The following is a 13,392-nucleotide window of genomic DNA, read 5'->3' as shown; positions in this document are numbered from 1 at the left end:
GCACTTTGGCCACAACAACCCCAAGCAGCACCACAGGCTGGGGACAGAGTGGCTGAGAGCAGCCAGGCAGAGAGGGACCTCAAGGTGGTGGGAGAGAGTAGCTGAAGATGAGGCAGCAGTGTGCCCAGTACCAACTTTCTCTTCATTACTCTTCTGGTTTCAGAAATACCTCTCTCTGAGATCCAAAACCATGCAGCTAGGGGGGATGTAAGAGCTGTGGATCCATGGCTGCTCCTGTGCTACTTCCCTGTGAGAGCCACAGTACAAAACCACACAAATGTGGGAATCTTTTTTAGTGCCAAAGGGAACACCATGCAGGAGGAGAGCTCAAAGGACTCTGGCACTGAGTTAGCCCTCATCCAAAACCTAGCAGGGAAAGTCTCCCTGAAATGCCACTGTGACAATGATTTATTAGAGAGCTCTCAAGACTCCTGCTCTCCTGGCTGAAGACAGCTGCCTGGGAAAAGAAGTCAGCCCAGGCTTTTCCTGGAGTTTAGCTGAAAGCCACAATCAATTTCTAAGCATCATCTGAACAAGCCAGAGGGTTATGGACCGATGCAAGCCTCTGGCCTGGTGTTTCCCTGTGACCTCCACCACACCTCTGTTCTGCCCTTGGGACAGGAAAGAGGAGGGTGGAGGACTCCTGACTTTGTCTTCTGGAGGGCTCTGCCAACACTGCTTCCCCTTCACCCCCACTGCCCACACTTTTGACATCATTTTCGGAGCAGCATTGCTGTGAGACCTCTACACCCACACATCTTCTGCAGGAACTGGTGACAGATCCCCAGGCAGATGGCTGCTGGCTGGAGTGAGCAACCACTTCTACAAGGATGCTTTTCCAAACCCCTTTGTAAGGCTGGAGGCTGATGTGGGCTATGGAGCTCCTCAAGCACATCACAGTCCCTCTCTCTTCATGTCTGCTGTCCATCACAAGCAACATGAACAATTCTCATCTGGGGGACATGGTAGATGATACCACTGACCTCCAGATCTGACATAACCACAGACTCCAACCCTATATACGAGTGTGCCAACGCAGGGAAGTGATTGTGCCCCTGTGCTCAGCCCTGGTGAGGCCACAGCTTGAGTGCTGTGATAATTTCTGGGCACCACAATACAGGAAAGACATTGAGGTCAAGGAGCACGTCCAGAGAAAAGCAACAAGGCTGGTGAAGGGTTTGAAGGGCATAGCTGAGGGAGCTGAGGTTGTTCAGCTGGGAGAAGAGAAGGCTAAAGGGAGACCTCATTGCTCTCCACAACTATCTGAAAGGAGGTTGTTCTGGAGCTGATGGAGTGATGGATGTGGTGCTCAGGGATATTATTTAAGGTGAATCTTGTAGAGCAGGGTTCTAGGTTGGACTTGGTGATCCTGAGGGGCTTTGCTAACCTGCATGTTTCTGTGACAGAACAAGAGGGAATGGGTTTTAGTCGTGCCAGAGGAGGTGTAGCTTGGACATCAGAAAAAATGTCTTTACTGAGAGAGTAATGAAGCTCTGGAACAGGCTGCCCAGGGAGGTGGCAGAGTCACCACCCCTGGAGCTGTTCAAGAAGCTGTAGATGTGGCACTTCAGGATACAGTTTAGTGGACATGGTAGTTGGTTTACAGTTAGATTCAATGATCTTACAAGTATTTTCCAGCCTTAATGATTCTCTGAGCTCAGAAGGGCACTGAGGTGGTATTTTCCCATCTCACTCTTCTGAAAGAGCAGGCACAGCCAGAGATTAGAGAAGTATCCAAAGCAAAAGTAGAACACAGCTGAATTCAGAAATTAACTTCCCTACTCAGCACCTTTTGCCAGCACAAGCTCCAGGAAAACCCAGCCCAGAGAACCATGAACTCCGCAGCTTGAACCCAATAGTACTGAGGTCAAGAACAGCCAATGGAGGGGGGAAAGGAAGGTTAGACCCAGAAAAGAGTAAACAAGAAGAACTGATGTAAGACAGCTGACAATTTATACAAGCCAAAAGGAGAGCAGACTGGAAATAGGATGGCAGTGAGATTTCTTTCTTTCTTCCTTTAAGAACTCTATCTCCTGTAGCCAGAACATAAACACAGGGCTCTGGTTTGAAAATCCCAAGATGCCATCAGCCCAAGTAAAATCACATGAAGCAGAGCAGCAGAAGGCTCAAAGCAGCCTCGAGAGAAGAGCAAGAACTCAAGAGTCCCAAAAGTCACTCAGATGCCTCTGCTTCACGGTTTGCCTTCATCCACAGTTACTATCATATATACATAGCACAATACATTGCTCACCAAGACAAATGCCTGTGAGAAGGTGGCCAATGCACAGTAAAACCCATTAATGCATTCTCCAGCACACTAATGATGGTCTGGCCCTTAATTAGCTGCCTGGCTGCATGCCCCTCACACCAGCCAGCGTTTTGCTGGGATGGAGATTCAGCAGATTGCTCTGATCTCTCTCACCCGTTTGAGGTGGTAACAACTAATTAGAGGGGAGAGAAGAACCCTAGAATCAAGCAGGTTGGAAGAGACCTCCGAGATCATCCAGGCCAACCTAGCACCCAGCCCTGGCCAATCAACCAGACCATGGCACTAAGTGCCTCAGCCAGGCTTTGCTTCAACATCTCCAGGCACTGAGACTCCACCACCTCCCTGGGCAGCCCATTCCAATGCCAATCACTCTCTCTGACAACAACTTCCTAACAACATCCAGCCTAGACCTCCCCTGCCACAGCTCAAGACTGTGTCCCCTTGTTCTGTTGCTGCTTACCTGGCAGAAGAGCCCAACCCCACCTGGCTACAGCCTCCCTTCAGGGAGTTGTAGACAGCAATGAGCTCTGCCCTGAGCCTCCTCTTCTGCAGGCTGCACACCCCCAGCTCCCTCAGCCTCTCCTCATAGGGCTTGTGGATTTGTGGAGGTAGGCAAGAGCCTTCCTTACTCTGCAGTAGAAAAGTAGCTCATGCCCTGTGACACAGGACAAAAACCACTGGGGTTTCAGTACAATCAACACAAGCAAAAATACCTTTGTGCTTGCTGCTCCACTGCCCCAGCCAGGAGAACTTCAATGCTCAGCCCTGAAGTTCTGTTGCTATTTACTTTAGAGAAAGATTAGGAACTTAATAAACAGATTCTGGTCATGCATGTTTAAAAATAACAATAAAAGGCATTAAAACTGAAGCCAAGCAACCTCCCACCAACACTCCTCTCTAAGTAGGAAAATTTTTCAGTGAAGGCACTAAACTTGCCAAGGTCTTTTTATTCAGCTGGCAGGTCTCTGCAGACCCTCTGCTTGCTGCCTGCAGCCCACAGCTGGGCTGTGACCCAGCACTAGAACCAGACAGAAAACACCATCACATGAAACCTCTTTTGTTTCAAAAGGTCCTTTTTCCCTGTAGAAAGTGGCTCCAGCTAAACACAGCTGCTGTGGGGTTTATTGCCCTTCTTACCCTTGCACTCTGCTTACAGCCAGGGAGATGGCAAAATCCTGGGGGGGGGTTAAATATATATATATATGTAAAGACTGTTTAAGTGAGAGGACAATGGAGGTGTGGGAACAAGTTTCCACTTTTAGCTTGAAAATGAAAAGCCAGTTTCACGCCATTAGAGTGATGAGGCTCTGGAACAGCTTTCCAGTAGGAGGTAGTGGGGGCAAAAGAGAGAACTGGCTGCGAGGCAGAGCCCCTCAATGCTCCACAGAGGGGATGGGGAGATGTTGCTGCAGGTGACAGCACAAGGTAGGACCTGCTGACACAGTCAGTTGTCTTCCTGATCTGTGGTTTTAGGACTGGTGGTTGGATGGGGGAAGAAGAGGGCTGAGAGCTAATCCTTTCAGTGCCCTCCTGAATCCTGAGCAAATCATAGAATCAACCAGGTTGGAAGAGACCTCCAAGATCAGCCAGGCCAACCTAGCACCCAGCCCTAGCCAGTCATCTAGACCATGGCACTAAGTGCCTCATCCAGGCTTTGCTTCAACACCTCCAGGGACGGTGACTCCACCACCTCCCTGGGCAGCCCATTCCAATGCCAATCACTCTCTCTGACAACAACTTCCTCCTAACATCCAGCCTAGACCTCCCCTGCCACAACTTGAGGCTGTGTCCCCTTGTTCTATTGCTGCTTGCCTGGCAGAAGAGCCCAACCCCACCTGGCTGCAACCTCCCTTCAGGTGGTTGCAGACAGCATCAAGCACCCCACTCCCCCAACACTCCTATGTTTCCTTCTAATCACCACTTTCACTTCAGGATGTCAAGGGAATGGAAAAGCTTCACCTGCTTTAGAAATGAGAAGGTGCTGGGCCTGCAGGAAAGGTGTTTACCAGGACCTCAGCCACACACCACCCACCCTCAGGCTTGCATGGATTCTGAAACACCAAAATACCAGATCTGCTCAGCTTTGAAGCACAAAGCTCTGATACCAGACTACTCTCCACTGCACACCTTAGAGTCACAGAATCAGTCAGGGTTGAAAGGGACCACAAGGACCACCTAGTTCCAACCCCCCTGCCATGGGCAGGGACACCTCACACTAGATCAGGCTGTCTAGAGCCTCATCCAGCCTGACCTTCTGCTCTTCCTCCACCCCTCATTCCCTCTGAGCCTTGGGCACAGAGATTGATGTCACCCAGGGTCCATGCCCCAGTAATCCATCCCAAACAAGATGAAAAGGAGAACAAGAAGCCACACAAACTGCTGCTGGAGGGGTTTAACTGCTGCAGGATTTCTTCGAGGGGATTTCCATTTCTGTCTTCCGAGCCTCCCTGTCCTCCTACGATGTAAAATTATTGTCACTCCCTGGAAACAGGAGCCTAAGTCATAGCAAAATGGAGCAAAGAGAGAAATACTCAAGGTCTTGTTATGGCCTGAGATAACCATCCATCTCATGATGTGAGGAAAGATTGCCTGAGACAAAGAACCATTTAGAGAAGAGAAGGAGGAGGGAAAAAAAACATAAAAGCTGAACTGCCACATTAGTCTTGAAGAAGAAAAGATTATTCTAATACATGGAGAGCCATTACACACCCACAACTCAGGGAGGCTGCAAAGTTTGCACTTAAGACTGCATTTACCACCCTGCCTTCTCTGTGAAAGCACATCTTGAAACCCACCAAAACAAACCCCCTGCAAACCAACGTGCAACGCCCCAGCTCCAGCAGGGAAGACACAGAATCACAGCATCAACCAGGTTGATTAGGTTCTAGGCTGATTTTCTGCATGTCCATGCATGCTTCTGTGCTTAACTCCTCACATCTCCAAACACATAGCTGTAACCAAAGGCTGGCACCTGCCAAGCTGCCCACCATGAGAACAGTCCAAGGTGCAGCACTGTGGTCCCAGCAGCCTAGGCCCATGAGACCAGACCATGCGAGTCAGGCAAGGTGAAAGCACCAGAGCTGCTCACTGGAAACTCATCTGTGCCAGCTTGGGCCAGGAGCATACCTGGTTCTGGAGGACAGAAGTGACTCCTACCCCTTTTCAGGAGTGAGAATCATAGAATCAATGAGGTTGCAAGACACCACCAAGATCATCCAGCCCAACCTAGCACCCAGCCCTGGCCAATCAACCAGACCATGGCACTAAGTGCCTCAGCCAGGCTTGGCTTCAACACCTCAAGGGACAGTGACTCCACCACCTCCCTGGGCAACCCATTCCAATGCCAATCACTCTCTCTGACAACAACTTCCTCCTAACATCCATCCCAGACCTCCCTGACACAACTTCAGACTATGTCCCCTTCTTCTGTTGCTGTTAGCCTGGCAGAAGAGACCAACCCCACCTGACTACAGCCTCCCTTCAGGGAGCTGTTGACAGCAATGAGCTCTGCCCTGAGCCTCCTCTTCTGCAGGCTGCACACCCCCAGCTCCCTCAGCCTCTCCTCACAGGGCTGTGCTCCAGGCCCCTCACCAGCTTCATCGCCCTTCTCTGGACACCTTCCAGCACCTCAACATCTCTCTTGAATTGAGGAGCCCAGAACTGGACACAGCACTCAAGGGGTGGCCTGAACAGTGCTGAGCACAAGGGCAGAATAACCTCCCTTGTCCTACTGGCCACACTGTTCCTGATCCAGGCCAGGATGCCATTGGCTCTCTTGCCTACCTGGGCACACTGCTGGCTCACGTTCAGCCTAATGACAGGGCAGCTGATGCCATGAGTATTGATTTCAGTCCAGTAGCTCCTATCTCAGAATTCAGCCTCAGAGGTGTCGCCAATGCAAGCTCATTATTCACTACAGAAGGCTGACACTTTTACAACTGACCTTTTTTTTTAATTCAAAATAACCTTTCCATGCAAATTAAGGTTTTGTAAAGATACAACTGATAAAAACCAGGCTGGCAACTTTCAAAGAAAAGCCCAAACCAAAACAAATCACAAACCAGCAAACAATAACCACCACCACCACCACCAAACTACGATACAAACAAACCTGTAAGGGAAAAATGCAACCTCTCAGAGGGTTTTTTTCCACTCTGACTTTCAGCATCTCCTTTACCATCCCTTCTACATTCCCAGCTGTCATGGTGAGGGCCACTAAGCCTCTTCTCCCTAATTAAGATGTGCCCTCGAAATCTGGGAGGAGTTCTTAGAAGCTCTGCTTTTGCACGACAGATTTTTCTGCCAGACACAGGCACTGGTGCTGGGGAAGACGTGGGTCTGACCTTCCTGAGCATCACACTCGACTCCACAATCTGCTCAGCTCCAAGTGGAGCTACCCTGTGCAAACAAGGGAGCAGGTCTTCAACACAGAAGCCTTGCTTGTGGATCCTGGCTGCTTAAATAACCCTCAATCACAATTAAGTGGCAAAACCTGGCCCAGACCCAGGCAATCAGCAGGTTTTGCTGAGATGTCTCCGAGGAGAAGCAATGGATCTGCGGGGGATGAAGGTACTTAGTGTAGGAGGCAAAGAACAGCCTTCCCCGATGCTCCCTGTCCATGCCAAGCTCTGATAGTTCTTTTTGCACGGTCACGGTTTAGCTGCACGGATGCCAAGCTGCGAGCTCTTTTGCGTCGGGAACTCAGGGGTTTGTTACACAAGCGTCCAAGACTTGGGACGAGCCTTTAGACCAGGGCGATGGCTCCCAGCCTCACCCAAACGCCGAAACAGTAACAAAAGAAAGCAGCTTTATTTAAAGAGCAAGGAATTAACCTTTTTTTAACAGCAGGGAATGGACGAAAACAACTCTCACCGACTGGCTGACTCCTGAAGCAAATACTTGCAAGAGAAGAAGCAAAACCCAGCTGCCTCCTCCCAAACACACGAATTAAAGTGACTGAGAGAACTCCCCTCTTACTTTTATCCTACTTCTTGTCAGTCTTCCTGAGCTAAATGGCTACCTCTTCACGGAATCACATCATACTAGGGATTGCAAGGGATCCTGAGGGATCATCTAGTGCAAAGCCCCTGCCACAGCAGCATCACCGAGAGTAGGTCACACAGGAATGCATCAAGGCAGGTTTTGAATGCCTCCAGAGAAGCAGACTTCACAACCTCTCTGAGCAGCCTGTTCCAGTGTTCTGTCACCCTCACAGGGAAAAATGTTTTTCCTTTTGTTCACATGGAACCTTCTATGCTCCAGATGGCACCCACTGCCCCTTGTCTTATCATAGAATCAACCAGGTTGGAAGAGACCTCCAAGATCATCCAGGCCAACCTAGCACCCAGCCCTGGCCAATCAACAAGACCATGGCACTAAGTGCCCCAGCCAGGCTTTGCTTCAACACCTCAAGGGATGGTGCCTCCATCACCTCCCTGGGCAGCGCATTCCAATGCCAATCACTCTCTCTGACAACAACTTCCTCCTAACATCCAGCCTAGACCTCCCCTGCCACAACTTGACATTCTGTCCCCTTGTTCTATTGCTGCTTGCCTGGGAGAAGAGACCAACCCCTACCTGGCTACAATGTCCCTTCAGGTAGGTGTAGACAGCAATGAGGTCGCCCCTGAGCCTCCTCTTCTGCAGGCTAAACAATCCCAGCTCCCTCAGCCTCTCCTCATAGGGTTTCTGCTCCAGGCCCCTCACCAGCTTTGTGGCCTTCTCTGGACACCTTCCAGCACTTCAACATCTCTCTTGAATTGAGGGGCCCAGAACTGGACACAGCACTCAAGGTGTGGCCTGAGCAGTGCTGAGTACAGGAGAAGAATAACCTCCCTTGTCCTACTGGCCACATTGTTCCTGATGCAGGCCAGGATGCCATTGGCTCTCTTTCATAGGACACCACTGAGAAGAGCCTGGATCCATCCTCCTGACATCCACTCTTCAGATATTTATAAACATTAATGAGGTCACCCTTTGGTCTCCTCTCCTCCAAGCTAAAGAGGCCCAGAGCTGGACACAATATTCTAGATGTGGCATCACCAGGGCAGAGTAGAGGGGGAGGAGAACCTCTCTTGATCTACAAGCCACGCTTCTAATACATCCCAGGATGCCATTAGCCTTCTTGGCCACAAGGGCACATTGCTGGCTCATGGTGATCTTTCTGTCCACCAGGCCAGTCGTGGATCCTGTATTAACAGAGGTTTCAAAGAAAGGAGCACACCCGTGTGAGAAGCAGCAACAACAAATCAGGACCCTGACCTTTCTCTTAAGCCCAGCTGTACCAGATCAGCACTATGATGATACGCACATGGGAAGGCACAAGCACACTCTGCTTTCCTCATCTTCTGCTCATTCTCCTCCACTCTCTTCTTTCATTCTCACTTTATTTCCCCCACTTTGGTACTTTTCCAACGTCTAGATGCCCATGCAGCCCCAGCTCTCACCTTCATCTTTCTGTGCACTCCACTTCTCAGCAAAGAACATACTTGCACCCCAAACTGGAGGCTCTCTGGACACCTTATCTATCCCACATTATCTCATACCCAGAAAAACCTGGCCTGCCACTTCTGTCCAGGACAGGTAACACAATTCCAACTGAATATTTTATATATAATCTACAAACAAAAAGTACATAACTTCTGTCAAGTAGCCCAGGGCATCTCAATTTCATTGTCATTCCTAGGTGGATGAGCAATTTACAGCACCATGAATAGCTCTCGTTTGCCAAAGAAACTGAAGTGATCACTAAAGAAATTGGGTTGTTGAACAGAGTTCCAGTCCCAGGGAAGTAATTCTGTGACAGCACAGAAGAGAAGCTGAATGTTATTAATATAGCACATCCGACGTTACAAAAGACACTGGCCCAAATTCTCTCCAAGTTTCAGATTCACTCAAGGCATCTCCACAAATGTCACCAGAAGCAAAATTCTGCTGGTTAAGAAGCCCTTTTGGAGCTTTTACCAGCACCCCTCTTTCCCTGACATGAGCTGTTTCACTGACCTACAGCTTCATCTCCATCCTGCTGATGCTGAGAAACATCCCTCTTTGCAGAGGAGCTTTCTATTACACACAGGGCAAGGGAGAATTACCCCATCAATGAGTGGCCCAGGCTTCTGAGATCTTCTCCAGAAAGAAATCATTTACACAGCCCAAGCTATGTTCAGCAAGATACCCCAAAGGTGGGCTTGGTACAGTTGCACAGCAACACCAGGCAGCAGAGAGGTGGGAGCAGGCAGAGCAGCGCAGCGCTGCAAAGCAGTCCACACCATGCAGAAAGTTCTTTGTCCTTTCCAGATGGGTACCAGGGGACACAACACGTCTGAAAGTGAACTGCAGTGTCCTGAGATGTAGGTTAAGGGGACATAAAATGATTATTAATGGTATGAGCAGGATGGTGGCATCCAAGAGGTCTCGAAACCCTAAATAAAACAATAGCTGAGGAAAACCACGGTTCAGCTGCTGTGCTGGATTTCCTTTAACCTAGAGAATGAGAGACTGAAAAGGACATCTTTCCTCTACACCCCTTCGGAGCCATCCTGCTCAAGCTAACACAAATGTAGGGGTTTCTGTGTGGTGATTATTGTTTCTTTCAAACAAAAAGGAAAGTTATTTGCTATCCAATTTTCTAAGCTTCTTCACAAAGGCAGGTCCCCACAGGCCACACAGACCCCGCTCAGCCAGAGGAAAGGCTTTCCCATGCTCATATCCCAGCCTCGACAATTCGCCATCCAAAGACGAGGAAGACGCAGAGCTTTCCTCCCCTCTGCACACCGAGAGGACTCCAGACACCTCGGCCCTGTCCTCTGTACGGCAGCGCGCAAGGCTGGCACCCACCGATGGCACGCTGGGCAAAGGTTGGTGGGCAGGATGCCCAGGGCAATACCTCTGCTTCCCCCAGTCTGTTTGCTCACTGACAGGGCAAGAACAGCGACAAACCCCACGTTGCTGGCGAGGGGACACGGTGGACAAGCCAGCACAGGGCAGCCTCCGGCGTACAGCCTAGCCCGCAGCCGCCCGCTTGCTGCCGGGTTAACGACACCCGGACTGCACTGCAGACCGCGGGGACCTGCCGGGGATGACATCAGCGCTGCCACGGCCGGGCGAGGAGCCGGGCTGGGAGGCGGCGGGGTGGGGGGGAAACACCTCAGCCGGGGCTCGTCCGTGGGTACCGCGACAGCGCATCCCCATCCCTCCATCCTGCCCCGGAGGTGTAGGGGAGGGTCCGCTCCGGGGTGGAGGGGAGGGTCGAGGCGCAGTCCCCCGCCGTGCCTGGAGCTGACAGACCCCCCACCCTGCCGCTGCCTCCGTGCCACGCCGCGCCGTGCCATGCCATGCCATGCCGTGCCACACCACGCCACGCCACGCCACGCCGTGCGGGCAGGTGCGGCCGCCGCCCGCGCCCCTCGCCTCGCCCTGCCCTTACCCGGGGCGGCGCAGTCGGCGCACGCCGTATTGCCCGGCCGCTGGAGCAGCTCCAGCAGCGCTTTCCTGCTCCTCTCCTTCGCCATGGGGGCGGCGGGCAGCGGGGCGGACAGGCGGTGCGGGGCTCCGCTCGGCTCCGCCGCGGCTAGAGCAGCTTCATAGCGCGGGGCGGGGGGCGCTGGCGAGGCGGGCGGCGCGCCCGGGCTGCTCCATGCGGCCCCGCTCGCCCCGAGCAAGGTGAACGCCTCCGGCGGGCCGGGTCGGGCCGGGAGGGGACTCGCCGGGGCGGATTCTGCCCTGGACGCCTCCTCACCCCGCCGCCACCGCCGCCGCCGCTGCTGCTGCTGGAGCTGGAGCCGCCCGTCCGGGCACCGCGCCCGTTCCGCCTTCCGCCGGGCCCGGGGGGCTGGCGAGTCCGTGCGCCGCTCGCCCGCGACCTCCAGCGGCAGCTCGTCGCCGGGGCGACCCGTCCCCGTGGGGGGTCCCCAACCATCTGGGCATCCCACACACACCCCCCCTATTCCGCCGTCGCCAGTTCCTTGGGAGTCCACATCCTCCGACGCGCTCCCCGTTCCCCGGCGGCACCTATCCCGGGTTTAGTTTGGGGTGATCGTGATGCGCCCTGGCCTCACTGCCCGTGGAGGCGATGCTCCTGCCCACGGGATGGGAGCTAGTACGGCAGTGGGCAGGGAGAGGGCCAGGGGTATTTCCAGGGGGTAGGTTGTGTCGCACAGCACCCCAGACCTTGCTGAATGAGGCCTCACGTCTCAAGAACCTTGGCAGGCTCAGGAGCTGTGCTTTGGGGGAACATCTTTGATGTTATTGGCATTTAGAGGTACTTGGAAATAGTGAACTGGTACCAATTCATTCTCCAAAATGCTCCCTCATCACCACCTTCCAATGTCTGCATACTGGCAAGACTGTCCTCCAAGCACCTTCCCGCGTGTTTCACACCCTTCCATGCTGCTGAGGGAGTACTGGGGGAGAAAATAACCTTGGGGTAGGATTACAGTTCCCCCTTGGCATTATGGCTGTGTCAGCAGGATGGAACGGAGGACTTCAACAACTTGGACCACTTCATGTCACCAGCTGGGCACTGCCCCTGTGTCTGTCTTACCAGCTAAAGGTGATTCAAGAGGGTAAAGTGGGAAGCCTTTGCCCAATGAGGGGGTCAGAGCTGTGCCTCATTTGCTGCTGCCCAAAACCCTCCTGAAACCTTCCTCTCAGGTGCGGGTCACAGGCATCTGCAACACTGCTATGGCCTATTTGTGGTTCAGACAGCTCTGCTTATAGAGACGTTTTTGGTTTTGCAAAGCAAGTCCCTCATTCAAATCGTCCATCTCTGCTTCCTCAAATAGAGCTGAGCACCCTCCTGCAAGCTCAGCTCACACTGCCGATGCTCCCCGCAGGGTTCAGGGTGTGCATGTGAGCATATGCAGGAGGAGAGTGCCCAGAATCCCTGAATCATAGAATCACAGAATCAACCAGGTTGGAAGAGACCTCCAAGATCATCCAGCCCAACCTAGCACCCAGCCCTGTCCAGTCAACCAGACCATGGCACTAAGTGCCTCAGCCAGGCTTTGTTTCAACACCTCCAGGGGATGGCAACCTCACCACATCCCTGGGCAGCCCATTCCAATGCCAATCACTCTCTCTGACAACAACTTCCTCCTAACATCCAGCCTAGACCTCCCTCGGCACAACTTGAGACTGTGTCCCCTTGTTCTATTGCTGGTTGCCTAAACACCTCCACAACCAAATCACCTGCAAACATACACAGATGTGAGCAGATTCTGGGGAACACCTTACAGGAACAAAACAGCAAACAAAGCATGAACCCTCAAAACATGGGCAGAATCATGTCCTGCTGCCTCTACAATGCCCCCCCCCCTCCCTCACCCCACCCCTCCTCTCCTTGCCAGGAATAAATTTTCCTAAATGACCTTTGTATTTGTGCTGTCAGACAAACGACTGCAACCAAGTTGATTTTTGGCTCTTTTTAACCAGCATTGGACTGCTCCTTGCTGACTCCACACAGCACTACGCATCACGCTGGGGTTTGCTGGTGTTACACGTGTAGGTTAATGATGTCTGCAAACTCATTGCCACACTAAACGTGGGGAATTACACTCACAAAAGTGTAGTCTCACACACAGGCCTTGTGTGGGGAAATTCAGCTGCTCTGTTCAGACCCTCACCGTCTTCAACCTCCAAGCCACTAGAATCATAGAATCAACCAGGTTGGAAGAGACCTCCAAGATCAGCCAGGCCAACCTAGCACCCAGCCCTAGCCAATCAACCAGACCATGGCACTAAGTGCCTCATCCAGGCTTTGCTTCAACACCTCCAGCAACAGCAACTCCACCACCTCCCTGGGCAGCCCATTCCAATGCCAATCACTCTCTCTGCCAACAACTTCCTCCTAACATCCAGCCTTTACTTCCCCTGGCACAACTTGAGACTGTGTCCCCTTCTTCTGTTGCTGGGTGCCTGGCAGAAGACACCAACCCCACCTGGCTACAGCCTCCCTTCAGGTAGTTGTAGGCAGCAATGAGCTCTGCCCTGAGCCTCCTCTTCTGCAGGCTGCACACCCCCAGCTCCCTCAGCCTCTCCTCATAGGATTTGTGTTCCAGGCCCCTCACCATCTTAGTCACCCTTCTCTGGACACCTTCCAGCACCTCAGCATCTCTCTTGAATTG

The 13,392-nt window shown here is 52.4% G+C and overlaps 1 protein-coding gene across 1 annotated transcript in view; it reads right to left on the bottom strand.

Moving 5' to 3' along the window:
• ADAP1 (ArfGAP with dual PH domains 1) overlaps positions 1 to 11,108 on the bottom strand; it is a 93,952-nt gene extending 82,844 nt beyond the window's left edge. Inside the window, exon 1 of the mRNA XM_064153729.1 lies at positions 10,695 to 11,108. Within this exon, the coding sequence (XP_064009799.1) occupies positions 10,695 to 10,779 (85 nt within the window). The 5' untranslated portion in view covers positions 10,780 to 11,108. The remainder of the gene's footprint in view (positions 1 to 10,694) is intronic.
• Between the last annotated feature and the right edge of the window lie 2,284 nt (positions 11,109 to 13,392).

Source organism: Pogoniulus pusillus, chromosome 13 (assembly GCF_015220805.1).
Source record: "Pogoniulus pusillus isolate bPogPus1 chromosome 13, bPogPus1.pri, whole genome shotgun sequence".
NCBI classification, from domain to species: Eukaryota; Metazoa; Chordata; class Aves; order Piciformes; family Lybiidae; genus Pogoniulus; species Pogoniulus pusillus.
This window is presented reverse-complemented; position numbering and strand designations above follow the sequence as displayed.